We start from the raw sequence: 26953 nt of genomic DNA, 5'->3' as shown, positions 1-26953 counted from the left end.
GCGGCCGCCCCCCGTCCCGGCCGGAGGCTGCGGTCCAGCGGGGCCTGCCGCCCCTGAGCGGCCGTCCCTCCCCTGAGGGGCCCTGCCACCCCTGAGGGATCGCCGCCCCCTGAGGGGACGTGCCACCCCTGAGTGACTGTCCCTCAGGGAACATCCCACCCCAGAGGGGTCACTGTCCCCTGAGGGGACATCCCACCCCCGAGGGGGCCACCTAGTTTTCTGTCAGGAAGAGTTGCAATCTCCTCGTCTGCTCCACAGTGTAGTTGAAAACACCAGGTCTATTGGTGGCCACGATGAAAAGGAAAGACAACCGGCTGCAACGGCCAAGAGGCCTCCTGATACCGATCCCGCCGTGACAGCTCCCTGACACAACCACCCCCTCTGTTGTAGCGGCATCCATTTACTCTTCAGCCTTACACCGCAAGAACAAAGACCTCCCTCCAGCATGAGCTCAGATGTTGTAAGGGGGTTGATGATGCAATAACACCACTTTTGATGGCAAGCGGTGAGCGCATTGATAGGCAAGGGAAGGCGTGCTACCGCCTGGTGCCTTGTGCAGGAGGAAAAGATCAGCACCAGCTTTCTGCAAGCTCAGGGGAAGAGCTCGGGAAACTGAAATGTCTTACCCCAAACCCTGCCGGAGACGAAGCCCAGGAGTCATGGCCTTTATCCCCCCACCCTAACCACCGGAGCCATTACCCTCACCTTGCCAAGCCACGCACAATTAGGGAGTTTGGAAGGCGGAGACGTCAAAGCTGGCTGTATCCAGACGTGGTAGTAGGATGTCCCAGATAAGATATTTCCTGTGGAGATAGAGGAGTGTTTAAGCTGCTGTTCAGGTGCAGTCGCAGCTGCAGTAAGCCAGTTGTCCTATTCAAAGGGAAATCCAAGAGGCACAGAGCAGGCTTTTGGTACATGCAGGCAGGAGAGCCATGAGCCTGTCCTACAAAAGGAGATCGGGACAACTCAGTTTGGCTAGTCCAGCAAAAGGAAGCAAAACTGAAGTGTGATTGCTCTGCCAGTGTACTGGGGAAGGTCCAGTGGGGAAAGGGTGTAAATTCCAAGGAAGGGACAGAGCTATCTGAAGCCCAATGGTAGCATAAGGACAGATTATTGATTGGCTCTTAATAGCCTCATGGAGAAAGTCAGAGGGTGGTTTCTAACTGTAGGAGGTGGAACTTCCCAGACCAGACAGCAATCAGAGTAGCAAGAGGCAAAAGCCCGATTCAAGATGCAGCTTCCTTGTGAAGAGGGCAACGTGAAGCTTGTTTTCATGAGCAGAGCAGACAGGTTTTGTGACCAGGGAATCCCAGTCCTGGTTTGAAAGCCATTAGTGTTGCAAAGAAGGAAGGCATGACCTGTGGAGAATTTCTCTGCTACAAACTGTGGTAAAGCTCTTTGGGCACCTCTGCTCTGGAATGATCCCCTTAGCTGCACCTCACTCCAGTTGTTGGTGATAATCCTGGTCTTCGTTCCACCCCTTTTTCAGTGCAATGAGCCATTGGAGTCTACGTGTCTTCATTTGCAGCGTCCTTGTGCTGGCAGTGGGGAAACTTCCTTCCACTCAAAGTTCAGACATGCCTCTTGCTAGACCCAATTCAAAAGTCTGTTAGGTGCTGTACTAACCACAGAAGTTCTTCTTCCCTGGGAGGTAGTTGATCTAAACAAAAGGATTGCAACATGAATGCTCTAGACTCCAGCAGGGAACTTCTGTCTGCAGTCTGGATGGTAGCTAGAGCAGCAGGTGGACAAGCTGCTAGAGAGGCTAATGGTTGCTGACCTTGCATCTTATCAGTTGTCCAGATACACCAGGACTAGTACCTGCCCACTGTGGTCTTCATGAGAGCCCTCCTGCAAATTCTTCCTTGCAAGATTCTTCTCTTGCTCCGATGCCCACAAAATAAACTTGGTGGTGATGAGCTTGCTCTCAGCATGGCTATTGGCCATCAAGCTGTTCCTATCTCCTTCTTTCTTCTGCTCTCAGTTTGCGTCCCTGCTGTGACAGGCAACTGGGTCATATGATGCCGGTCTTAATTTTATCAATCTCCATTTGAGAGCAAGTTTGGTTTCTTGCTACCGCTAACTACTTTCAGGAGGCTTCCCCCAAATTTCCCTTCCTTAGTGGCTGCAGACCAGCTCCTAACATACCAGTAGCCCGTGTTCCCCAATCTACTTACCCGCAGGCGGTGCTGAAGTGCTCTTTTAAGCACCTTTTCTCCCCAGCCTTCCCCTAACACACTTACGTGCACAGCCTCCACGTGGCCCTCATTTTTCTAGGGTGGACAAGATATATTTCTGTAGTTCCTTCTGTGGCAGTTTGACTATTGCCCAGATGGTATTAGCTGTCCTTCGGTGCGCCTGATCGGTTTTGAACATACTTTTCTTGAGCAAGCATGCACAGAATTAGGTATGCTTTCCCACAAAGTGCGCCCACCCTCTGGAGAACTTTCTTGCCTGAAGGTCACAAAGTTGTAACTTTGACTTAGGACCCTCAGTGGCTTGAACTGTTCTGGTTGTGTCCTGCAGGTCTATCATCTGCCCTGTAGCTGGAGGCTAGCACTCGCACAGCAGAGCTAGCAGGAAGGAAGCATGCGCTGGCTGGCACATGTGCTGGCTGGCACATCTTGCTGTGGTTATACTATCTTTAATCTTGACCCCCAGCACTTATTAATAGAGAGTTCCAGTTTTGTTGTTCTCTTTTTTTTTCAATCCTCTCTTCCTAGACTGATGTTTGGATAGCAAACTCTTTGAGGCAGCCCCACATTTCTACTCTGTGGTGGTGCAGCACCTACCAAAAAGCTTCTGATCTCTGACTGGGACATGTATGAGAATTAATTCATTTTCCAAACCCTGCTGCCCCCCCAGGGCCAATCACAGACTGTTAGCGTGATAAATACCAACAATTTGGATTTCTTACCCACCGCTAAAGCAGAGAGGAAGAGGAAAGCATGAAACTGAGGATCCAGTACATAAAAGAGGAGAAAGTGCTTGAGAGCTAGAGGAAGGGAACAGTCCTGTAATCTAAAAAATTACTTAATTCCATAGGCCTCCTGTGGGGAAAGGCAAACAGAGTGTCAAGGTCTATTTTAAAAAAGGGCAGCAACATCTGGAATTGCTAGCCAAAAATTTTGTGTTCAGAGGGATGGAGAAGAAGGGTGCAAAGAACAGTGGGACTGGCCTCAGGGGGCCCATCAAGAGTGACAGCTAAGTGAGCAATCACACACATACCAAGGCGACAGCAGATCTGACTTGATCCTAGAATTAGGCTGGACCAGGTCTGATACACCAGAGCTTGCACCATGCTGCCACCAACACCATCAGACAATTTTGTCTAAACCAAAGTGGATCCACCATTTTCTTGGCCAACATCATCAGCAGGCCCCAGCAGCCATTCCTCTGCTCACTCCTCCAAATGTCTCAGCGCGAACTCTCTAGCTGGGACAGAGCTTCAGCCTCCCCCCCCACTTCCCCACCAGCCATGAGACTTGCTGCAAGTGGAGCGTTGTTTTTCCCCTGTTTCACAGTGGCTCCCCTTTGATGTTAATTGTTTGCAGGCAAAGCTTAGTGGAGAGCATAGCTGTTCTCTGGTTCATCTGCTGGTTACTACTGAGCTGCCCAGACCAGTGGAGAAAATGCTTTGATGTTAATGAGCTGCAGACAATTTCACTTAACACCAAGCAGGGCCTGGCATCTCAGAGGTAAGACTTTTAAGGCAGATTCTACAGCAAGTCTCTCCAACATCCGTTTTGCCATAGAACAGAAAATACTCAGAAAGGTATTAGAGCAGAAACCTGTCTTCTCACCTGGTCTTGCACCACACCCAGTATCATTACAGCCCCAGAGATGCCAGAGGCAGGGAAGTAGCAGGAATAAAAAACGGCCCCATCCAAATGCATGACCTTTATGGGATTCAGTGGAAGCATGATTTACCACCGAGCCCCATAAACTGCCTGCCTCTCTGGTCCTGCAGTATGAATACACAGAAGTGGGAGAAGGGGATGGGCTGTAAATTGCTGATTTGCAAGAGACTGGCTCCTGCATGGCTGGTGCTTGCAGCAATCCCATTCTGAAAGTGGCACCTTCTCCATCAACACAGCAGATGTCTGAATGAAATGGGCCAGCTGCAGTGAAGTGAGACTTGCACAGGCAGCCTTGGACTATTCTCTTAAGTGGATATGCCAGCAAAACACTTTTCTGTAGATCTGCTACAGGCAGCAGCACACTGCCAAGTGCATGCAAACCTACAGGTCAGTGATGGGTCTCCTCAGAGACAGTGTACAAAAGAGCACATGGACATGTTGCAGGTTCCACGGGTTCAGTCAGCCCTTGTTGTGGGTACCAGACAAGGAGGTTGGGACTCCTCCCTAGGGTAGCACCTCACATGCTCGAGGGAGAACCCCGATTAGGCAGAGCTCCTGCTGTGGAGAGATGGTGTGGGAAAAATGGAAAGGAAATCTGCCCCGTGGAAATGTGAGGTACCGCAGTCTCAGGAAGGCAGCATTGAATCACAAGTATGAACAAAGACAAGTGAGAAAAAAGGCACAAATTCAATTTTGTAACCCTCTGCCAGTCATCAGCAAAGTATATTGACCATATCACAGAAACTCTGCTTCTATCTATACGCTGTGAACTTTTGGATGAAGAAGCAAGTGACCCAGTCCTCTGGGGAGCCCTCAGACAAGCAGAACCAAAAGCAGATTACGTCCCGTCAAGTAGAGCAACAAATGAGACCTCACTGAACGTTAAGGAGAAACATGCCTTCTTCTGAGGAATGTGGCTTAATTCCAATATATTGCCTTTGTTAAATGATTTATATTAATGAGAGAGAGATATTATCTTCTCAGTTTTCTCGCCAGGACAGGATTGTTCCCTGCAGCAAATTTTGGATTACAGTTAGAATAATGCAAGCCAAGACTGAATGCTTGTCCCAGGCCCATTGCAGGGAGGAGCCCACACAAATGTGTATATTCTATCCTACGCTGAAATAAAACCTAACATGGTAGGTTTTGGTGGGGGGAGGGGGGGGTTGCCTGGAATTAAGAAAAAGAAAGTGAAATCACAGAGGAGACCATGACTGATCACAGGCCAAGGAGACAACACTGCAGTCTGGAAAGTCTACCCCAGTCAATGGGAAGAGACACAAAATTAACCTTTGACAAGGCATCCAGCATTTGCTGTGCAGCAAAAGTCACTCCCAAAAGTCACTCCATCCAAGCAAAGCTTGTGGGCCATGTTTTGACGCGATAGATACAACTGTACATCCTGCAAGAGATGAGACGAGAGGCAGTCGAGAACAGCACAGAGCGACGCATGCCATGATCCACAGATAGTGGGAAGGGAAACATTGTGATTGACACTGCTGGGCAGCAGTCTGCAAACCACCATGGAGCGCATGCAGGATGGATGGAAAGAACAGCAATTAGATCCCTTTTTCAGAGGGTTTTGTCACGTGCAGTAGCAGCTTCACTAGAGATGGACAGACTATCAGCCTGAAAGTGAGTTATTCATTAAGTTTAGGATGGATTTCAGTGCACAGGACAATGTGTTGTCAGTAGTTGTACTATTAACGTAAATAGAAAGCAATAGATTTGGAAGGTGGACAGGAATAATCTGGGGTTTACAGCAGGGGGTTTATCCCCATTAAAGGAACAGGAAAGCTGGAGGGTTGAATAAATGGACTAGAAAAGATCACCTTTGTAATAAAAGGAAGGGTGCATGCAGCAAGGAGAACACTAGGTCAACTTTAACTGTTTCAAGGGGATGAGGAAACATTCATCTGAAACCAGGATAGAGCTGGAAGAGCCGAGCTGTCCCCAGCAGGTACAACTTGAGATAGTTTTTTTGTCTTTATCAGATGCTAAATGTATATAATGCTATACCCTCAAAAGTCTCAGGATGGGTTTAAAAACAAAGAAACCCTTCATTTACACACAGATAACCTCCAAATCCAAATACATACATTAAAAAACCCTCAAGATGAGAGTTGCTGACGAATACAACACCGAATATTTTGCCACCCTGGACGTGTCCACAGGGTTTTGCAACTGCCCTTAGCAAAGCAAAGCAAAGTATGGGATTGCAAGATACCTTTTCCTCAGGCTGTTGCTAGGGCTGAATCTGATACCCACCATGATCCAAAGAAAAGCAGACTTGGTTCAGTTCTGCGCGCTTTGCTCCAGTGCCACTGTCCCTTGCATGTACTAAGCATATCTCCTCTGCATGACGCTTACATTCACATGAGGCAGCACAGCTGGTCATACACATGCGTGATGGATGAGCCATTCTGCTGCTAAAGGAACAGATAACCACTGGGTTCTGCTTTTCCCCTGATTGGAGGGGAGAGGGTCAGCTATCTTTCACCTGTGCCATTGCTGACTGTCAGGAAATTTGCAGGAACTTAATCAACCTTTGTCTGATTCAGTCAAATTTGCAAGAATGGTGGCAATGTCAGTATAGTTCCAAAGCTCTTAGCAAGGTAATTAGCAGACAACATGGTCTTGTGGGTGTCAGTTCATTAAGGAGCTTGGCCAAAACCATAAATGCTACAGAAACAGGAAACAACAAAATGTTAGGTCAATGAAGCATGTGGGTAGCTCAGAGGAAGGCTTGGTGCATCCTAGGAGAGAAGCAAGGGGAACAGGCAGTTGCACCTTACAAGCTTTCCACACCAGCAACCTGACAGGTGCAGTGTCCCCAAAATGAAGGATGCAAAGAGTTTGAGAACTTAAAGTTGCTCACGAAAGATCCCCAAACCTCATCGACTACAACAACAAAGGCAGCATTCAAGACTGGCTTCAGACATTGGTGTCCTGCACTCACAGCCACGTTCAAAACTATGCTCAATGTTAAATGTGTTTGTGGTCACTGCGAAGGTGTGAGGGAGGTGCTGGAGGCTCAGTGACAAACGACTAATTGTGATAGCACTTGCCCAAGAACTTTCAGATGTGAAACCGCTGAATTATTTGATGCAGTGTACAACCTTCTGCTTAAGCTGGCCTCGGTAATCAAAAAGTGAAAAGTGGCAAATGTAGTGCCATGTGTAGAGACTGAGGAAACTGGGGAATGATTACCATACCCATCACCCTGGCAAGAACTCCAGTATGGGTATAAAAAGCTGAATGTCTTTATATAAGCTGACCTTAACCAGCAATGACCATAACATGTTTCTTGCCATTACAGAAGATAAGGGGAGCACATGCAGCTAGAAAATCTCTCTGCCCTTCTCCAAGGTGATAAAAGTTTTCTTTTCAGTTGCAAATGTACATTCAGCAAACTGAGAAAGGAGCTGGTGAAGGAAGACGTTTTCATGGAGCAAAGCCCAGAGCTAGACATTAAACATGTGAATTTTATTTTAAAAAGGCAACAACAACAAAAAACCCAAGCCAGTGTAAGATCTTGTCTCATTTCAGTAGGAAGATGATTGCCAGAGCAGCAGCTCGAGATGTGAAGCCGCAGAAAATTATTCAGGCTACTGGCACAGTATTTGTCCAGGTTCCAGAGGCGGGGGGGAGAGGAAAAAAGAAAGAAGAAAAAAAAGCCTGGGATGTTGTTTAAACTACCAGAGAACCATTATGTATTGACACGCGTCTTAAGTAATACTGTGTATACTATTGACCACCTGATTAGGATAGTGGAATGAAAAACAGCTGGAGGACTTTAAGAGGTTGTCCGGGGAGAAAACATAATGATAATGGGAGATATTAATTACCCCCATATAGACCGGGTAGATACCATGTCAAAGAATGATGCAAAGACTGTATTTTTAGCCCTGATAAATGCATAGTTCTTAGAATGGCCACTCAGAGGAGCCAAGTGGAGGACGAACTCTTGATTTAGTCATGAGTAGTACATAGGAGGGAGTTTGAAATGTAATACTGAACAGTCATTTTGTCATAACTAACACAATGTGCTCAAATCCAATATTACTGCCGGAGAGAAAAAAGCAACAAAAGTACACTGCAGTGTGATGTAACTTAAGAGAGATGAGTATATTCTCCTTCAAAAGGGAGTAAGTATAAAAGTCAGGAGAGTTATTAAGAAGAATTTTAAAGTAGCTGATGAAAGGACAAAATGCTCGCAAGGGCATTGAGACCCTGTATTTAAAGCTTTAAGTATGCCATTACTCAAAATATGCTAACGACAACAACAACAAAATCCCCAGGTCTGGCACGGTTAAACAGCTGAGCAAAGAAGACATTTAGAAGTAAAAAGACATCCTTCAAAAAGTATAAGTTATGACCAAAGAAGAAATACAGAAAATCCCAAATTCTGCCAAGTTAAATTAAAAAAAACAAAACAAAACAAAACCCAAACAAAACAACCTAACACATTTAGGCCAGCCAAAATAGTTTTTGAACAGCAGCTTGCTAAAAATATGAAGATTACTAATAAAAACATGTTTTACACAGTAGGAGGAAGCCTACGTAGACTCAGGGGCCCAACAGCAAGAATTAAGGGAAGAACAGTCAAGAAAAATGACCTTGACTACAGGCTACTGTCACCAAACACAGTTGTGCACATCCAAACATTTTGTTGCTAGATATTGAGTATCCTGCACCGCCTCCCAGGCAGCTGCAGTTTAACAGGAATGGGTATATGTATTATTTCTACTGAAGTTTGGGTCCAGCCTTGTAATTGCCTCACTCCATTATGTGCCTTCCAGCAGGCTGAAGAAAATACTGCTGAAATAATAAGGTGGTGACTGATGGTTTCAAACCAGATTTCAGTCCCTGTTAACTTACAGACATTTTGTTAATGGATGACTCTGAAGTGAATAGTCATATGGGAAGCACTGAGGTCTGAGGAACTAATTAGCCACGAGTCAAAGCACCATGAGAGAGAGGCAACAAAGACAAAATTGAGGCCAGCTTGTGGTTCTGGGAGGGGTTACTGCTTCACTAACCTTGCTCTTGCATGGAGATGTTTAGAGATGTTGATAGAGATGGGGATTAGGAGAACAGCTGTCCATCGCAGTAAGTACTGTAGGCTGCTGTCACCTCTCTCCCTGGTTGCTATTGGCACTCCAGAGATCCTGTCAGGCTCTGACCTATTCCTTTTATCCAGGCCATTAATAGCATTGCCTTCTCTGGGGTCTGCCTCCACCAGCATCTGGAGGACCCTGACTTAACTCATTTTCCTCCAGTGGCAGCTACAATTCATGACCACATACATCCTGCAGCTCTCTTCACTCACACGAGATTGTAGGTAGCACTCACTCTTGTCCGTGGGTGAAAATGGACCAGAGCGGGGTCTAACTGTCCAGTAGCCAGGCTTCAAAGCCTATAAAAGCCCAAGCATAGTCTGAACTAGTTCCTCATGCATTGTACCATGTGTTTCCCCAAAGGTTATGATCTTCTGTTATACGCTTAATGTGCATTTTTTTTAACCAATTAAGTACTTTGCCTCCATGTTAAGTGCAACCCCAGGTCTTGGAAGTTCTGATACACAGATATTGCCCAGTCTGCACATCTTCATTGCACAACACTGTAAATGTCCCATGTGCACTTCACGAGACCTTTGATGGACTATAGACATCCTGCTTGTTATCCTTATCAGGCCATTTGAATGACGCTGTCCAGCATGTCCACTCCTGGGTTGCATGGCTAGAGCTGTTAAACTTCGTTTTCTAAGCCTGTGCAGCATTGCTTTAGCAAACAAGTGGTATTCGGGAATCCCTTTGCCCCCAGGTACTTGAAAGAGAGCTTCTTTATCTAGGGACAAGTTCCAACTGTCTCTAGGTAACAGAGAAAGTGTATTTTCTGCTGCTTGTCTACATACTTCCTGACTCTAAAAATAAGCTATTTAAAGATGCAGTTTCCAATACTCACCAGTTCACCTGGGAACAGAGCTTGTATGCAATATTGATATTGTACACAATTTCACAACCTTGTAACTCACCCACTGACTAAGCCTTCTAGCCACACTCAATTTACCTTGCTTAGCATTTTCACATGGACTTGTGGGTCTCCCTTGAATTAAGCCGGGAAGTGTTAAATCCATTTGTCCTAGTAGCATTGTCTCCTAAGGCTCAGTTGTCACCTAACCTGAATCTCCTGAGGTTAAACTAGAAACACCACGTCCTTTATCTCCCTCATCCATTCCCCGTACAAGTTCTTCTAAGATTTTGTGACAGCCTGTGGCCACTGATTTCGTAGACTTCTCCCCAAGTTCTGCTATCTGCTGTGGTCACATCAGGCAATCCAGAATCTTGGCATACTGGCAGTATGACAAGCCAGAGGATGGTGCACACCAGCGCATGCTGGGACATGTGGCGGAGGAAGAGTGTGCTGCCTGGAATGAAGCCGCAGAGATAAGCACGTGTGGAAGCTGGCTGGGTGCACCTGGTCAGTAGGAGGAGAGTAGGAAGTTGTGAGGCACTGCTAGTAAAACAGGTCATTGTAAGGATGTAAAAGGGGATGACATGGATAAGATATGTCCTGAGGAGGTGTGAGAAAGGGTGGTAAAAAGGGCCCTGCACAGGTATTCTTGGGGGTTGGCTACAGATGCACCAGATGCAGCCTTGAGTATAAACTGTGCTGTCTCTAAGGCTACAAGAATACAGAGTAGAAATTGTAACTATAGGAGCCTTTAATTTACCAGTGAATGCCAGGCAATAAACAGTGCCAGAATAGCAGGGCTCAGGTATCTTCTCACAAGACAGAAAGCAAATTTCCTTATCGATTCATTGTAATGTAAAACACAACATTATTTCAGACATGGTTTTAGTGAATGGTGAGGTTGCTCTATCAGTCGGGCAACAGACCTGCAGGAAGGAGCAGACACCCAATGTAGGCAGATCCTGCAAGGTGCGGAGTGGAGGAAGAGGAGGCATGAGCCAGCTGTGGTCAAAACCCAAGAGTGGGTTTTACTCCGTTTCAGTAAAGGTGATTAGGGGAACACAGGGAGCCATGAGATACCTAGTGAAACAGGAGGAAGGCAACAGAAATTATACTTAGATGAGGCTGCCAGTTTCTTAAGACTAGGGCACTCAATTCAGAGTTAAGGATGATGCACTATGAAGCAGGAGAAACTGCTGCTAAAGGTGAAGATGAGTCCCAAGGTTGGTAAGGAGATATGGGAGAGACTGCCCAAGCTGCATCAAAACCAAGCATGACCAGGCTGCAGGAAGGATATTAACCACATATCTTGGGAATAAATTCAGGTTAGTAAATCCATTGGTAATTTCAGAAGAGCCAAGTACAAGCTCCCAAAATGCAGAGACAGCACAGGGTTGGGAGGGATTGCAAGTGCTGAGAGACATAGTTCCTCATAAAGGAAGAAGAAGGGGACCTTGACCTTGTGAAGGGATGGGGGAAGTAAGGTGAAATTTAACAGCAGAAAGGGAAAACTTAAATACTTGGGGACCAGCAGTAAGGACATTTACTATAAACTGGTGAAATGGAGGCACCAAAGGAATAGAAAGACCTTACTGCACTGAAGGATGAATGTGAAGCAGCAGCGTGATGCTTCTGTGAAAAAGGAATGGCATGATGCTAGGATGCATCAGACAAGTTATTTTTAGCAGAGGCAGAAATATAATTGCCATTGCGCAAGGCATTGTGAGACTTCTTCCAGAATATCCTTGTAGCTCTGCATCCAGGAAGGATAAATTTCCACTGCACAGAGAAAAACTATTTGGATACTGAGACAAACAAGCACCACCTGAGGAAGATCTACAAGAAGAGTTTGGCTTGTTCTGGCCAGATAGAGGCTGACAGGGGACAAACGTATTTCTGAAGAACCACTGAAAGAAAATTGTAAATAAGAAAATGTTAAGAAAATCTTTAAGTCATACAATAATGGCACAAAATAATGAATAAGTTTAGATGGTGAACTGGAGAGTTTCTAGCCCTGCCAGGAGCGAAGTTCTGGACCAGCCTTCCAAGAAGGGTAATGGGGCAGAGAAACCCAGATCATTTTAACCTACAGTTTGATAGAACTCCCTCCATAAACTTCTAAATTGAGGAACCCTGGAGATGGGCATTTCAGCCTGGGACACAGCTCCTGGCTGGCCAAGGAGTCAGCAGCACTAAGGTTGTCTGGAGGAGGTGCTGCTTCAACCCCAGGCTTCCGGGTTACTGCTGGTCACTGTGAAGATGAAGAATAAACAACTTCCCCCTTAATTTGCTTCTAAAGGTACTATGGTTTTCCTTCTTCCAGAGCACTAAAGGCAAGCTCTGGGCCTCATGCATTGGTGCTCCCAGCATTACAGTCCAAGAGGTCTGCTCACACATTAGGTTTAATGCTATTGCCAGATTAGGGTCAGAAGGGAATTTTCCTGGATTGATAGAAAAATTGTGGTTACATTTTTTGTGTGGTTTGGGTTTTTTTTTTTGTTGTTTTGCTTTGGATTTTTTTTTTTTTTACTTTTCCAAGTTCACATCTATTTTCTAGATCCTACATAATTTTTTTCACAAATTCTCTGCCATCACCAGGCTGCAGACCTGATGGTCCCTTAATCTCCCTGCTTGCTTCGTGTGGCATGTTACAGCTGCAGCTTTTTTGCTGAGAGAAGTCAGGAAGCATTTGCAGCGCCTGGTTTGTGGGCTGAGTGGAGCAGGTGTCCAGTGTAGAGGCACTGGCAGTACATTCATTGCATCTTTACTCACAACTGCAGGACACTTGACTATGGGGTGACCCTGGAGAACTGCCCCAATGTGAACACAAGTACACATGATAACTGCAAAAGCAGCTGTAAGAGGGAACATGGGAATTAACCCAGGCTTTCAGCTGTACAAGCACAGATTTAAAGCACGCACAACCACTGGCTGGCCTCCAGGGCTTGCTTGCAGGCAGGCAGGGATTTGGGACAAGGGATGTGTAACAGAGCAGAGAAGGTGTGAGAGTGAGGAAACCCCAAACTTGCAGGATCTGTGTGCTGTAGGGGCATGAGTGTCTCTTCCAGCTCTCAGAGGCTCCTCTGAGCCCACGTTTCCAGTGATCCCAGCACCAAACTCCCATGGCCCTTCTCTGGAGGTACCCTGAAGCTGGGTACCCCTGTGAGGCTCCTAGTACAGGGAGTCCAGGCTGAGGAGGCACAGACATGACACAGCAGCAGCCTCTGCTTTGGGTCAGGACCTCTGAGCTCTTGAATGTGCAGAGTCAGTCTGAATCTCAAGGACTGGTGGTCCTAAGAAAGGGAATGGGTGCAAACAGCGAGGAGCATCGCATACCCAGGTTTATGCCTGGCACCTCTTCCCATGGGCATCCCTGTCAGCTTTCAGGATGAGCATGCTGAACATCTTAAGTTGGATCTTAAGTGTGAACTTCCTAAGTATGGAAAAGCACACCCAGCTCACAGCAACGTGGGTGCTCAGCACCTGGCAACATCCAACTCCAAGGTCCCAGAATAACCCTTCCTGAGGATAAGGGGCTGCTGTTGCTGGGGAAACGTTGAGCTCTGCAAAGCAATGGGGACAAGGGCTGTGCAGCCTCCAGCCCCAGGCAGAGGTGTGCAAAGAGTGCTGCTGTCAGACTCTCTTGCTGCCCCACTGCCTTTTGCACATGGGGTCCAAACCACTGATGCACTGAGCACAGGCCCCTCATCTTCCAGGTTTTACCCACAATGAAAGACTACTCTGAATGCCCTTCTAGCTTCGAGATCACATTCAGGACATACTAATGCAAGAGGGAATGAGAAGGGAAAGGGAAGAGGAAGGTGTGAAATCAGCATCAGTCCCTTTGAAGTTTGTTCCAGCAGAAGGGTGCAGACGACAGGGCCTGGTGCAGGGAGGGTTAGGGACAACCGCAAGAGAGTGGAGTCTGCAGCAGGAACAGAAGGAGAAAAGTTGAGAGTGCATTGAAGAGAAATAGAGTGAAAATCCCAGCTCCACTTAGTGACCTCTCAGAAAACACCCCCTGTGTAGTCCCCAGCCATGGGCTGCTGCAGCTCAAGACAGAGCCACTCACACAGGCAGAGAAGGATGCCAAAGGATGCTGAGACTTGTAGGAGGAAGGTTGGCTGTTCTACATGCACTGTGTGCCTTGGGTGAAGTGGAGCTGGTGTCCCTACAAAGCCCTAGCTCTGTCCCTCACCTCTGGCATGCCTCTGGCAGGGGAAACCCCCACAGGTACCACTGATGCCAGTGGGACAAAGGCTGTGCATGAGCTGCACCCCAGCCTCTTCTGAAGGGCACCTGAGTTGAGGGAGACTATTTTGCACCAGCGATGCGGCCACCAGCAGGATTTACCTATTGGTGTGCACAGAGGAGAGCCAAGGCATGGCTCTGCCTTGGGAGCTCCAGGTCCAAACTCCCAAACCGAGCTGTCTGCAGCGCAGCAGCGTGGTCCATCTGGCACCGGGGAGGCACACAGAGCCGCCTGCTGTCCAGCCAGGGGCTGTCCATGCACGCAACAACTCCAACAAAAGCCAAAGGCAGGCATGTCCTGTGTGTGTTAGAGCTCAGGGGATGCATCTGTGCTGCCTTGCTACCACCACAGCTGCAGTCACCTCTGTGGCTACACCTGTGCCTGCTGGCTGCAGGGCTGAGCGAGGGACATACTCCAAGTGCTGCTCCTTGCCGCTGTCACCTGATCCTCTCCAGACAGCTCCCACCAGCACCCACCCTTCCAGAGAGCTGGCTGTGCATCGCTTCCCACTCTCCTGCATCCTCTTTGCAATGGCGCCTTTGCCGCCAGCTGGGCAGCATGAAAACACCTTTCTGCAACTCTCACCCCCTCCACAATAGACCTTAAATCAATAACCCCAGAACACAGGGCCAGGTTATTGCTAACGGAAACCATTAAACTGTAACACAGGGGGATAAAGCCAGCGTCTAACACTTGAAAGATTTATAGGGCACAACAGCAGGGTGTTAATTCTTTTGGCAACACAAACGCTTTCACACCCCCTGCCTCTCCTCACCCGCAGGAACGAGGAGAGGGGACCATGTGCAGCCCAGCCCCAGGAATGCAGCCTTGTTCATGCTGCGGCCAGCAGCATATGCATTTGGGGTGATGCCGTGCTCACAGGGCTGCCCAAATGCACCCACCTCAGGTCCAGGAGGTAGCACATCCCCAGGCGTCATTCTGCATGGGGACATCCCCCATGCCCAGCTCCGGCTTCCCCATGACACTCCCAGCTCCTGCCTGCCTCCACAGCTGCAGCAGAGATTCAAGGCAAGGCTGTGAAGAAACTTTCAGACCACCTAAAGCAGTTGGGAGAAACCAGCACACAAGCCCTTCCTCAGACCTGACTCAGCCTACAGCTTGCGGGTCTGTTTGCAGGTGGTTGACAGGCACTCTCCCTGCAACACTCTTGTTTGGATCCACACGCCCTCAGTGCTGCTGTGGCAGCTAAGAGACCAGGGAGATGCTTGTCAGCACCACGACTGGCCTACCTGCCCTGGGCAGGAGAGGGGCTGCATGTGTGCTGCAGCAAAAGGGGTCTGCATGGACTCCCAAAAAGGGACAGTCACATCCTCCCCGAGTCCCTGCCAGACCCTGGCTTTCACCCCCTCCCACCAAGCCAACATCTCTGGGAAGAGCTGCATTACCAATTAACAGCCCCCCACTTGCCTTGCCCCCAGCCCGCTCACACCTTTGCCTGCAGCCACCTCCTTGGACCCTCCCTCATGCAAAATCCAGGGCCAGGCAGGAGAGGACAGGGTGGGAGCTTGCCCCTGGGCTCACCCCGCTGGCAGCCTCACCGCACCCCACATACCTGGGGTATTGTGGAGGCCTCCCTGGGCCGAGCTACAGTGGCACAAGTCACTCAGCACACAGCCAGGAGCATCCTTCTCCATCCAGGGGAGCAGAGAGGGCACAAGTGGGCTCCAGCCACTATGCTAATACCAGACCACAAGATCGCCATGCAGCACATCCCAGGCACACCCCCAAAGGGCCTCAGAGGCCTGAGTGTGATCCAAGTGGCAGCATCAGCTTGGCCGAACCCCCCCCACACCCAGTGTCACAGCTGCTGGATGCCCCACCCTGGGTTTATTGCTGCTATTCCCCTCCCTGCTCTCCTACTAGAGGAGTGGGCGCTGCCTCCATCAAGCAAGGGGTCTGGGGGGACTTTGACCAGCCCTCTCCCATTCCAGGCACTGCAAGAAGCCCTGGGGGGGGTCCATTCCCTGCCCGTCCCTTCCCCCCACGCTCTCCTAGCTCCGCAGAGCCCAGCCAGGCGGCTGCAGGATCTCCCACCCCGGGATGTGCAGGGAGAGGGCCCAACCAGGCACCACTGCACCCTGCCCAAGCCTGTCCCAGTCCTGAAGCCAGCGTGCTCGATGCCATCTCAGGGTTCCCAGCCAGCACTGCCAGCTCAGCCCCACTCTGGTGCTGGGGATCCCCGGGCTTGTCCCAGCCCAGGAGCAGCCCAAGGCAGGGCTCTTCTCTGGCTGCCAGCACAAGAGCAGGGTGCAGGGCCCCAGTACTGCTGGCTCAGGATGAGGTGCAGGGAAGATGCTCAGCAGCGGGCCCAAGCACGCTCCCTTGGAGGCTGCCTGGGATCACCCTTCTCCTCTGTGACCTGAAACACAGTGGTGGGGCCTGGACAGGCATCTGCATCCCCTCCCTCCCTGTCACTGTCCATCCTTCCTCCACCAAGCACCATCCTGTGCTGCCCACTGTGGATGCCTGTAACCTCTCTGCAATCACACCAACACCCCTCCCTCAGGGGACACCCAGAGATGAGATGTCAGACACCCCTCTCCTGGCGAGCTGGAGCAAAACCAACGAGCGGGCTCGAAGGGGACAGGCAGACATCATAGTTGCACATGCTGCCCTCAGAGCGGGCAGACCCCTGCCCGTGCTCCTGCCAAGGGCTTGAGCCCCTTGTACCCCATCCCACAGCAGGGAGCGGCAGTGGAGGAGGATCTTGCACTGCCCCTCCGTGGCCATCACGGGAGGTGCAGGTGGCTTCAAAACCCAGCCGGGTGCCTCAGGGCTGGGGTGCTGAGTCCTCACTCCAGCAGAGCCCAAGAGGCAGTCGGAGGGGTCTGCGCTGCCTGTCCTCAGAGAGGCATTCACCCCGTGCGAGGCCATTTGGGAGCTGCCACAGAGCCCTCAGAGCGGCTTGGTGACCCCAGTCCTGCCTCACTTTCCCCAGACACCCCACTCCTGCACCCAGTCCCTGACCTGTGCTACTTCTCATGGGGCCAGACCCTAGCACAGAGGCCCCGGGGTCCTGAGGGGGCACAGCCCGAGCCCACGCCTGGAAATGGCCCACGTGAAGGAGGAGACGAGGCGGCACTGCTGTTTGGGCATCCACATTTATTACATGGCTGGGGCAAGCCTGGGGCTGCCACTCGCCAGGGCCCCTCCGGTCAAAGGCAAATGACCCGTCCTCCTTAAATATTGGTTATAAAACAAATTTCTTTTTTTCCTTTTTCTTTTTCTTAAAAACCCCATCTCTCTCTCTCTCTCTCCATACTTTTTTTGTCTTTTGTATTTGAGTATAAAAGTTGGGGCGGGCGCTCCGCCTCGCCTGCCGCTACCTCTGCAGGCTGCGCTGTGCCTGCCGCAGCAGCGTGTCGAAGTCCAGGGAGTCAAACTTGCTCTTGACGGGGGCCGGGTCAAAATCCTCCCTGTTTGAGTCTGGAAAACATGGGGAGAGGCTGCCTTGAGCCATGGAGACGCTGGCACAGTTCCAGCCATCCCCACAGCAACTCCTTCCCGTCTCACTTCACGTGCCAACCTCTAGACCCAGAGTTGGGCTGATGGAGGACTGGACCTGGTCTCCATCACAGTGCTAGAGGGCTGGGGAGACCCCGTCCAACCTCCCCTCGGGGCAGGATTATCCCTGCACATGGCTCTGGCCAGCCAAGCCTGACTGACCCCAAGGATGGGGACTCCTACACAGCTGGGAAGGAGAGAGGACACAGGGTGCCACCCCCCAACTTGGGGGCTGAGCAACTCACCCAAGTCGGCATAGTTCCTCCTGCAGAATTGCCGGCGGCCACCGAAGCACAGGTCGAAGGGCTGCTCATCCGGGCGCCGCAGCTTGTGCCCGCTCTCGATGGCGGCAAAGGCTTCCTCGGCATAGCGATAGGTGACAAAGCCATAGTTGTCCCTGGAGCCGAAGAAGAAGGAAGGAGATCAGCAGCAATGCAGTATGTTTGTTCCCCCTTGGTCTGTGCCATCCCCTTGACGAATGGGAAAAGGGCCAAGAGGAGCCATTCCTGGGAAAGGGCTGCCCCACGTCCCCACAGCTCTCACCCGTCGGAGCGGAAGTGTAGGGTGCACTCCTCAATGTCCCCGAACACAGAGAAGCGGTGTCGCAGCTCTGACCGCGTCATCCTGCTGGGGATCTTGCCAATAAACACAACTCGTCGCTCCTCCTGCGAGGAGGGATGCACCGTCCCATGAGATGGGAATGGGGGGGGGACTTGGCGTCCCCGAGCCCTCCCAGTGAGCAGGACCTCTCACGCAGAGCACCCTCCCTGCATCGCCACCCATCACACCATGCCCTGGCCAGAGCGTCCTAGCAATTCTGCCTGCAAGGCTGCAACCCCACAGCTTTCTGAAGTGATGGAGGGGCTGGGGGTCCCCAAATCTCCAGCCCTCACTTCCCAGCCCTCCCGCACTCACTATTGCACGTTCCTTCTGGAGGATCCTCTGCCTTTGGTAGTGGTCCTGTGCATCGTAACTGTATCTGGCAAGGCAGAAACCAGACATGTGAGCTACAGGGTCGTGGGGGTGCCAGAAGAGAGTGATTCTGGACACAAGGGAGATACTGAAGGAGGGGGTCCACCCCTGCCCAGGTGGGACACGGGAGGCTGAGAGATGGGTTGGGGGAAGCTCACACCCCTGCAGGGCGGCTACGCTCACCTTCTCCGCCTGTTACTCCTCCTGCAGGGTGAGGGGGAGCGGGAGCGAGAGCGAGACTGGCTGCAGGATGTGGACCTGGATGAGTAGGAGGATGTTGATGATGAGGATGAGGACCTGTCCCGGGACCTGCCACATGACCCACAGCTGGAGCGGGAAGAGGAGCTGTGGGAACATCTTGAACGGTACCTGGGGGAAGGATAGACACAGCTCAGTGCCGAGCTCTCCCCATGCCCAGCACCACGAGGCTCCAGAGAAGAAAAAGACCTCCATCCTCCCCAAGGTCCCCAGCACCCGACTCGGACAGGACCCATCCCCAGACTGAGCTGGGCTATGGAAACCTCTGCCCAAGTTTGCTGGGACAGTAATGACATTACAGAGATGTTGCCCCACTTGGCTCCAAACACTGCAGTGAAAAGGGAGCCTCTGAAGAGGCACAGCCTCTGAAGAGCAAGAAATAGTCATGGCAGAACCATGCAGAATATGGCTGCGACCGGGCAAGGGCCCAGAAGGGGCCGGGGCTGCAGCGCTGAGCCCCACACGGTGCACAGGATGACGACGGAGCCATCACATCCACGTTGCACTCAACAGCCATGCGAATGGAGACCACCCATGCCTCCGATCATGCTGAGGGCCATGGCATGCACTGGCAGAGGGCTGGGCTTCTGTGCCCACAGCCTCCTGCCAACAAGAGCTTCTCTGGCAGGGCCAGGCAAAGCTTGAGGGCAGCTGGACTGAAACCCCTCCGGGATCAAGCTGTGCTGCCTCCAGACAGCAGCAGCGTTCCTCACTAAACATGCTGCCCACAGGTGGTCCCCATCATAGGCAAACACAGGCCCCAAGCATGGTGTGCTGCCTGGTACTGCCACATATTCTCCTGGAGGACGGCAGGTCAGGATGGCACAGTCCGTGGGGACACTTCCCAGCACAGGGCCAGCTGCATTTGCTGGAAAGCCAAGCCAGACAGGACAAGTCCCTGGGCTGCACATCCCTGGGACATGGCACTATATATGTGCCGTTTTCAGCTCCAGCCTCCACCTTTTGGCCACCGATGGAGGGGCCTTGGTTGGACAAGCCCTTCTCACCCAGTGATCTGGGATGTCTCCAGAACTGGCTGAACACTCAGGGAAGGGCAGACAAGGGATCCCTCGCCAGCTCCAGTGCCTCCCACTGCAGCTGGGACAGGCTGTGCATCACTCAGATATACAAGGACTCCAAAAGAAACACATTCCGCAAAGACCAAGCCACCCCACTTTCCTATGCAGCCACCTCCATAAGGAGCACAGGGAGCCCCTGAGGCAGCCAAGCCAGATGGGTTTTTCTCTGCTTGCCTCCAGCAGCTCCCTGGAGAGCTCCATTGTGGCTCCTCTCATTTCTACACCTGGGGCTACACCAGCCCCACAGCGCAAACACCAACACCTGCAAGAACACCCCAGAAAAAGCATCTAAAAGGCAAGGTGCACCCAAGGACTCGTACCATGGTGTTCCAGGAGGAGTAAGGAAGCCTAGCTCAGTGGTGGTTTTGCAGGCACACCTGCCCAGATGTGGGGTTCAGCCAGACACCCACTGGCAGGGTGTCGCAGCAGCTCCCCCAGTCTCTGCGAGCCAGGCACCACTTCAGAAAGACCACAAGGACAGAAAGATCAAACACAGCCATCAAGTAGGTCCATAAAGAGATGTCTGGGCACCCTCACAAAAGGCTGGCCACCAGACAATTGCCCAAAGAGCAAGCAGACAGACGCTCCACCGCTTACCTTCGCCACCGCTTGGGTGGTGGGGAGAACGACCGTGACCGCGATCGGGAGGATGAGGATGAAGATGAAGATGAGGACTCGCTAGCTCCATCAGAACTGGAGCTGAAAGAGCGGCTAGCACGGCTCCGGCCAGCCCTCCAGCTGCCAGCAGAGGGGCTGGGCGAGTCTCGGGGTCTCCGATAGCAGCGCAGGGACCTCTTGGCAGCAGCACGGCTGGGCTGGGCACTGGGAGTCCGCACCTCCTGGTCCCGGCAGGGGGATGCAGCTGGAGACAGGAGCACCGAGGTGGGGGGGCTGCTGCACTCAGCGGTGGCCTTGCTGGAGACGCTAGTCCGATAATCCAGGGGGGCTAGGCAGGCCGTCCCCAGGGGCTCCTGGCTGGGCCCCACGGTGGTGGTGGGGGCTGGCGGGGTGGGCTTGGCCTGGTCCAGCGTCCGTTTGGTTAAGGAGGAGATGGGTTTGATAGTGATGTCCCGGTGGTGTTTGACATTCCAGCGGGAGCCACCCTCGGCAGGGGGCTGCGTGCCAGTGCTGCTGTTGCTCTCTGGCCGAGCTGCACCCGGGATGCAGTAGTCGTGGTCTCCGGAGCAGACGTGGCTGGGGCCTGAGCCAGCGGGGGCCGGAGCCAGGCTCTTCCCCTGGAGCTTGCCTGGGGGCAGCGGCTTGGCTTTCATCAGCTTGGCTGTCTTCTGGGGCCCTTCCTGGGGCGCGGACCCTGGTGACTTGGCCTTGGCCAGTAGCGAGACAGCAGGCAATGGCTTCCAGAGCTGGTGGGGGGGCGTCGCTGGGGGGGTGAGGCCTGCAAGAGCACCGGAGGGCTTTCAAGAGCAGCCCCTTGCTGCAACCCACCCAGCTGGGGCTCCCTCCCAGCCCAGCTCCCCTCAAGCTCCAGGGTCTCCCCCAGCCCCACGACAGCCCCTGCCAGGACACGGCGGGCTCCCCCACCTCGCCCCAGGCATTACCTGCCACGTTGGCCAGCTCAGAGGCCTGCAGGCCATCCGGGGGCTTCCTGTCCTGCTGGGTCTCAGGCCTGAGAAGGGGAAAGGAGCTTTGTCAAATGCAGCAGCCAAAGCCCAGCCCCAGTCCTCACGCCTGGGGTACCCACCCGAGCTGCCCTACCAGCCGGGCTGGGGGGACAGAGGGTCTGAGAGAGCTGCAAGGATGGAACTTGCACAGCCCAGTCATGCCCGCCGCTGCTTCCCCCAATTTTTCCCCCTCAGTGCCAGCTCTGGCCCCTGGTCCAGTGAGGAGCTCAGCCCCTCCTGGGCCGGCGGACACAGTCCCCAGTGCAGTTCAGACCCTGCCAGGACTGAGAGCTGGGCTCAGCCCTCTACCAGGCTCCACACTGGGGCACCAGCTGCAAAGGACTTGGTACTCACCCGGAGCTCCCCGCTGGCCGCCTGTCCACAGGGGGTTGCACGGGAGTCTCCTCCTTCTTGGCTGAAAAGAGAGTGGGTGGGTGAGGGTGGTGAGAGGCTGGGGCTGGAGGGCAAGGGACAGACCCTGTGTACAGGGGGGACACAGACTACCCCCGGGACAGCCAGGGAGAGGTTTCACAGCATCCCAAACCCAGCTCCCAGCAGAGGAGCTGCACATTCGCTTTCCTTCCCGGGCTCTTCACCACCCCCTCAGCTGCCCTGGGGACCCCCGGCCACTTTCACAGGCCAAGGAGGAGATGGGGGCAGAGACACCCCCAGGACAAGGCACCCAGGCCGGGTAACACCAGCCTGCAGGCAGCAGCATCCCGACCCCCCAGCTCCCACCCCACCACGGGGAGCACAGGCAACCCAGGGAGGCTGGTGTGGCACGGAGGGAGCCCCGCGGGGGACAGCACGCTGCATCCGCACCTTCAGACTTCTCGAACTGCTCTAGCAGGCTGGACAGGTCAGTGGCTTCGATCCCTGGGCCAGGGAGAGAGCACAGCAAGCCAGGTCAGTCAAAACCTTCAGGGATGCACCCCAGCCCCATCCTCCCCCTGCATCAGCCTCCCCAGGTGACAGGGCGAGCGCTGGGGAGGAGAAGCAGCAGCAGAGCCTGCAGCAGCTCCATCTCTCCCGCAGTGGGGACAGGAGCACCCAGCTCTGCAGCCTCAGGAGGGGCCAGTTTGGGCACAGCCAGCACAGACCATGCACTGGAGGCAACCTCCTGGCAGAGTGCTGGGAAGGGACTGCAAGCCCACAGGCGCAGCTTTGCCACCCTCACCCCCAGAAGTGCCAGGAACCGGTCCCGCTACCTGGGCTGCTGGCAGCACCACAGCCTTGCAAGCTGGCAACACAGCCTGGCGACGCTCAGCCCTCCCACTCACCGATCTCACTGATGAAGGCTTGCACGATGTCTTTGCTACTGTCACTGGGCTGCGCCGGGCTGAGGAGCGGCTGGTGCCTCCATGGCCGTGCGGTGGGTGCCTTAGTGGGCAGGCCGCTCTCTCGACCTGCTTTTGGTGGTGGTGCCGCAGCCTGGGAGGTGGACTTTTGGCTGGGCAGCTCCTGCCCAGCAGCTGCCTTGGGCTCCGGCAGGGCTTTCTCCGCTGCCCCCTTGCCCGGCCCTGCAGCGTCTTCCGTGGAGTGGGTGCCAGGGGACTCCCCAACAGGGCCAGTGGCAGGAGACACCTCCACAAGGCAAGGGGTAGCAGCTGGGGGGGCCTTTGGGAGCTGGGTAGGAGTTGCAGCCTGGGGCTCCTCTGGTGTCTGGGTGGGGGCAGCCTGGGGGGCTGCTGTGTGCTGGGCTGGCGCTGCAGGAGGGACCCTGCTGGGCTGGGCAGCGGCAGCCGATGGGACCGCCAGGGGCTGGACAGGGGCTGGGGCCGGAGGGGCCTTGGGGAGAGAGCTCTCCCCCGCCAGCCGTGCCTGCCTCCTGGGGTCCGACACCCTGCCAGTCGCTGGCCTGGCTGAGCCACCTGCAGCCCCGATCTCGCTGGCCGGGGCAGCGGGCGGCTGGGTGGGGAAGGCCGGTGGCTCCGGGCAGCTGGGCGCAGGAGCAGCAGAAGGCTGCCCGTGCAGGAGGGCCGTGCTGGGGTGGCCGCCGGCCGGGAAGGAAGCGGCACCCTGCAGTGCCGCTCCAGGGTCCCCGTACGCCAGGGGAGGCACCGGAGGCGGCATGGGGATTCCTGGCCAGTACGATGGCGGTGCCCACCCTACCGGGGCATAGGGGCCGCCAGGCCCAAATGGAGGCGGGGGCGGCACGGCCGGCGGGGGCCAGGCCACGGCCGGAGGCGGGAGGCCAGGCACCATGTGAAAAGTACTGGGGGAGCCAGCACTGGGCAGCGGGGGCAAACCATGGCAGCCCATGGGCTGCGGGCTGAAGCAGGGCCAGGAAGGCACTGGTGGGTAAAGGGCATAAGCACCGGCAGAAGCTGGTGGCATCCCGGCGGGGGCCACCCCAGTGGCCGGGGGCACATTTGGTGCGACGAAAGGCATTGGTGTTGATGGGGGTGGTGGAGCCATGGCCGGTGCTGGAGCTGAAGCCAGAGCGGCGGGAGCTTTGCCAGCAGAAGGGACAGCAGCAGGGCTGGTGGGTTTCTCCGGGCTCTTCTGAGCGTTGGCCGCCTCGGTGGTGGGGCGAACGGGCGACACCAGGCAGGGGATCTCCGCTAGCTCTGTCGGAGGCTCAGGGATGCTGGGCCACTTGCTGGCCGCTTGCTTCTCACTGTCCTTCCTGCCACCCGGGCTGGGCTGGCGGTGGAGCATGCGGATGCGGTATTCCCGCAGGCTCAGGGCCTTGGGCTTGGCTTCCCTGGGAAGGCCCTCGCTCGGCTCCGCCGCCGCCAGGATCTGAGGGGGCTCCAGCCCCACGCCTCGCTCCGGGAGTGGAGACGCAGCCTCCGAGACCCCGCCACCCTGTCTGGCGGCCGGCTGTGCATCACCCCCACCCTCAGCCTGGTCCACTGGGCCAGGACACGCAGCTGCTGGCCGCTCCTCCACGCTTGCTGAGGTCTTCTCCAAAGGCACCGCAGTCTCAGCCTTTTCTGGGGCCGCGTTCACCGTTTCTGGCGCCGGCTGCTTCTGCAGCTCCCGCTGCGCTTTCTCAAGCAGGGAGTTCCCCGTCACGCTCCGGGGCCTGCCCCGGGGCCGCGGCACCCGCTCGGCATGCAGCTCCATCTGCCCCTCCTTCCGGGCTTGCTCCAGCTGCCGCGCCAGGAAGTCCGAGACCTGGACAGAGGGACATGCTGCCCGCCGCCGGCTGGTGGGTGGCTGGCCCGGGGGCTGCCCAGAGCCAGCTGAGCGGAGCCGGTGGGCCACGCAGTCCCGGCCTGGCCTGGCCCGCTCACTTTGGTCCTCCTCTGCTTTCTTTTTCCGACTCTTCCTTGCTCTCTCACGGCCACGTCCCTTCTCAGAGCCCTCTCGTTTGCTGCCTGCCAGGGCCTCCGTGCTGCGCCGGGAGCTGCTGTCGGGGCTCCAGGTGCTGGGTGCTGCCACCTCTGCTGGGGACGTGCTCTCCGGGGTAGTGCAGGAGGGCTCCTTCTTAGGCAGTTTCTCCACCTTCTCCTCCTCCTCCATCCCGTTTTTCTGGGCTGGAGCTCCTGGCAGCTCCTCTCGATCCTCTGGGGCTGACTCCCCAGTACCCTCCTCTGCTCCCAGGAGCTGGGGCTCCAGGTCAGGGAAGCTGGGAGCCAAGGGCTGCAGGACCACAGGGATCTCCACGCTCTCCCCCTCGCCAGGCACAATTTCCAGCAAGACAGGACCGCTCAGGAGCTCCTTAGCCACAGGCTCAGTGTCGGGGTCCAGGCACACAGTGAAGGTGGGCAGGCAGTAAGGGTGCATGGACTTCACCAACTCGCTCAGGGACACATCGCCCGTGTTGATGATGCAGGGGTCTTCGTGCTCCTCCAGCGCTGCCCTGGCCCCGCTCAGGCAAAACTCCCCAGCCTCCGTCCTGCTGTCTAGCTCTGGGCTCAAGGCAGCCTCCTCCTCCTCTTCCTCCCCATCACTGCGCTGCGGCAGGGACTGCTCTCGGGCCCTGTGCCGGCCCACCTTCCTCTCCACCCTCGGGGTGCTGCAGACTTGCTTCTTTGGCAGCACCGGGTCCTCGAGGCCATGAGCGGCACAGTCCCAAGCCAGGTCTGTGTCGTTCTGGGAAGGGGAACCAGAGCAAGCGTCAGCTTGTGGGCTTTCATCGGAGCCCCCCCAGGCACAGCCAGCTGTGGGTCTGCTGCCAGTCTGCAGCAAAGCCCCTGGGCAGACAAAAAGCTGGAGCACGTTTGAGCCTCCCAGTAAGACACAACAGAGCTGGAAACTTGCCACCCCTATGATGGCATCCACAGCATCCCCAGACCCACAGTGCCCACCAGCTTGGGCAGGCCCTGCTCCCACTGCCACTGGTGCCCTGCAAAAGCATCACTTCTGGGAGAGGATGGCGGGAAGGCAGGGGCCAGGGGGCAGCAGCAGGGAAACACTTACCCCAGCACCACCCCGACACCGCTCCTTCAGCTTCCCCTGCTCAGCTGCTCACCTTCCCAACCACAGAGATGCTGCTGCTGCTGCTGAGAGGCCTGAGAGCCTTGGGCTGCTCCAGGGCAGAGCTCTCGCACTCCAGTGACGGACGGGATAAGCTGAGAAACTTCTGAAACTGGAGAGGAGATGGACAGAGGATGAGGCAGCAGCAGGTTTCCACTGCTGGAGGGGACAGGCCACCCCCGGCCCCACAGCGGCCACGCATGTCACCCTGCAGAGCCTGGGAGCAAACTCAACCCTGTCTCACCCATAGCACATGCAGCCCTGACTGGTCAAGCAGAGGGGTACATGCTGCTCCCCAGAGCTTCTGGCACATCTCTGGCTCTACACCAAGACTCAAGGAAAAGGCATGGCCCCCCAAGCCCACACTGGAGCCCCGGGGGTGTCCAGGGCTGGCTCAGCCCTTCTCTCACGTTGCTGGTCAAAGGGACCATCCCAGGGCACTGGGAACCAGGGTCCTACCACCTCAGGGCACCCTCGTGCCAGGACCTGGCAGAGCCCCGCCTGAGCATCTTCCCATCCATTTTGGGGTCAGACTGGCTCTGCCCCACAACTCACTGAGGGATTCTCCCGCTCCCGAGGCGAGGTCAGCAGCTCTGCATCCATGATGGTGTCAAAGGGGGACAAGGTCTCGTCATCCGTGCTGTCCAGGATCTCAGTGATGGCAGTCAGCAGGGACAGCTCATTCTGTGCATCCAGGCAGACCTTGCCCTGCTACAAGGGCAGGGGCAGTCTCAGAGGGTGGTGGGGCATAGCCACGGGACCCAGCCGCCATCCCCACCCATGCCACAGCCAGAGCCAGCCCGGCCACCACTTCCCACGCCCATGTGTGTGGGCTCCCACCTCACTCAGAGAGAGGTCCTCGATGATGGAGATCACAGAGGAGTCAAGATAGTTCTGCATTGTCCCCAGGATCTCTTCAGCCTCCAAGATGGTTTCTGCATCCAGCGACGTTAAGTTCAGGTCATCCTCCTCGAGGGAAAA

At 54.5% G+C, this 26953-nt stretch overlaps 1 protein-coding gene across 2 annotated transcripts; it reads right to left on the bottom strand.

Moving 5' to 3' along the window:
• Positions 1-727: 727 nt before the first annotated feature.
• Positions 728-26953, bottom strand: PPRC1 (peroxisome proliferator-activated receptor gamma, coactivator-related 1). 2 transcript variants are annotated; one of them, XR_774205.1, is made up of 15 exons: positions 26813-26953; positions 26528-26683; positions 25968-26084; positions 22825-25588; positions 22367-22420; positions 21899-21959; positions 21482-21549; positions 20520-21318; positions 18769-18954; positions 18529-18592; positions 18157-18278; positions 17859-18010; positions 17436-17535; positions 14991-15134; positions 728-803 (listed from the first exon to the last, which is right to left on the bottom strand). XR_774205.1 is itself a non-coding variant. In XM_010564854.1 (13 exons), the coding sequence occupies exons 1-13, from the start codon at positions 26870-26872 to the stop codon at positions 17432-17434; spliced, it is 4707 nt and encodes a 1568-aa protein (XP_010563156.1). In that variant the 5' UTR covers positions 26873-26953; the 3' UTR covers positions 17195-17431. The 2 variants fall into 2 exon arrangements, 1 of the variants encoding a protein (XP_010563156.1); XM_010564854.1 differs by lacking the exons at positions 728-803; positions 14991-15134 and having other exon boundaries at positions 17195-17535.

The sequence above is a fragment of the Haliaeetus leucocephalus genome, unplaced genomic scaffold (genome assembly GCF_000737465.1).
Source record: "Haliaeetus leucocephalus isolate CR32 unplaced genomic scaffold, Haliaeetus_leucocephalus-4.0 Scaffold184, whole genome shotgun sequence".
Taxonomy (NCBI): Eukaryota; Metazoa; Chordata; class Aves; order Accipitriformes; family Accipitridae; genus Haliaeetus; species Haliaeetus leucocephalus.
Note: the sequence above shows the minus strand (reverse complement) of the source record. Positions and strands in the feature narration are given on the sequence as shown.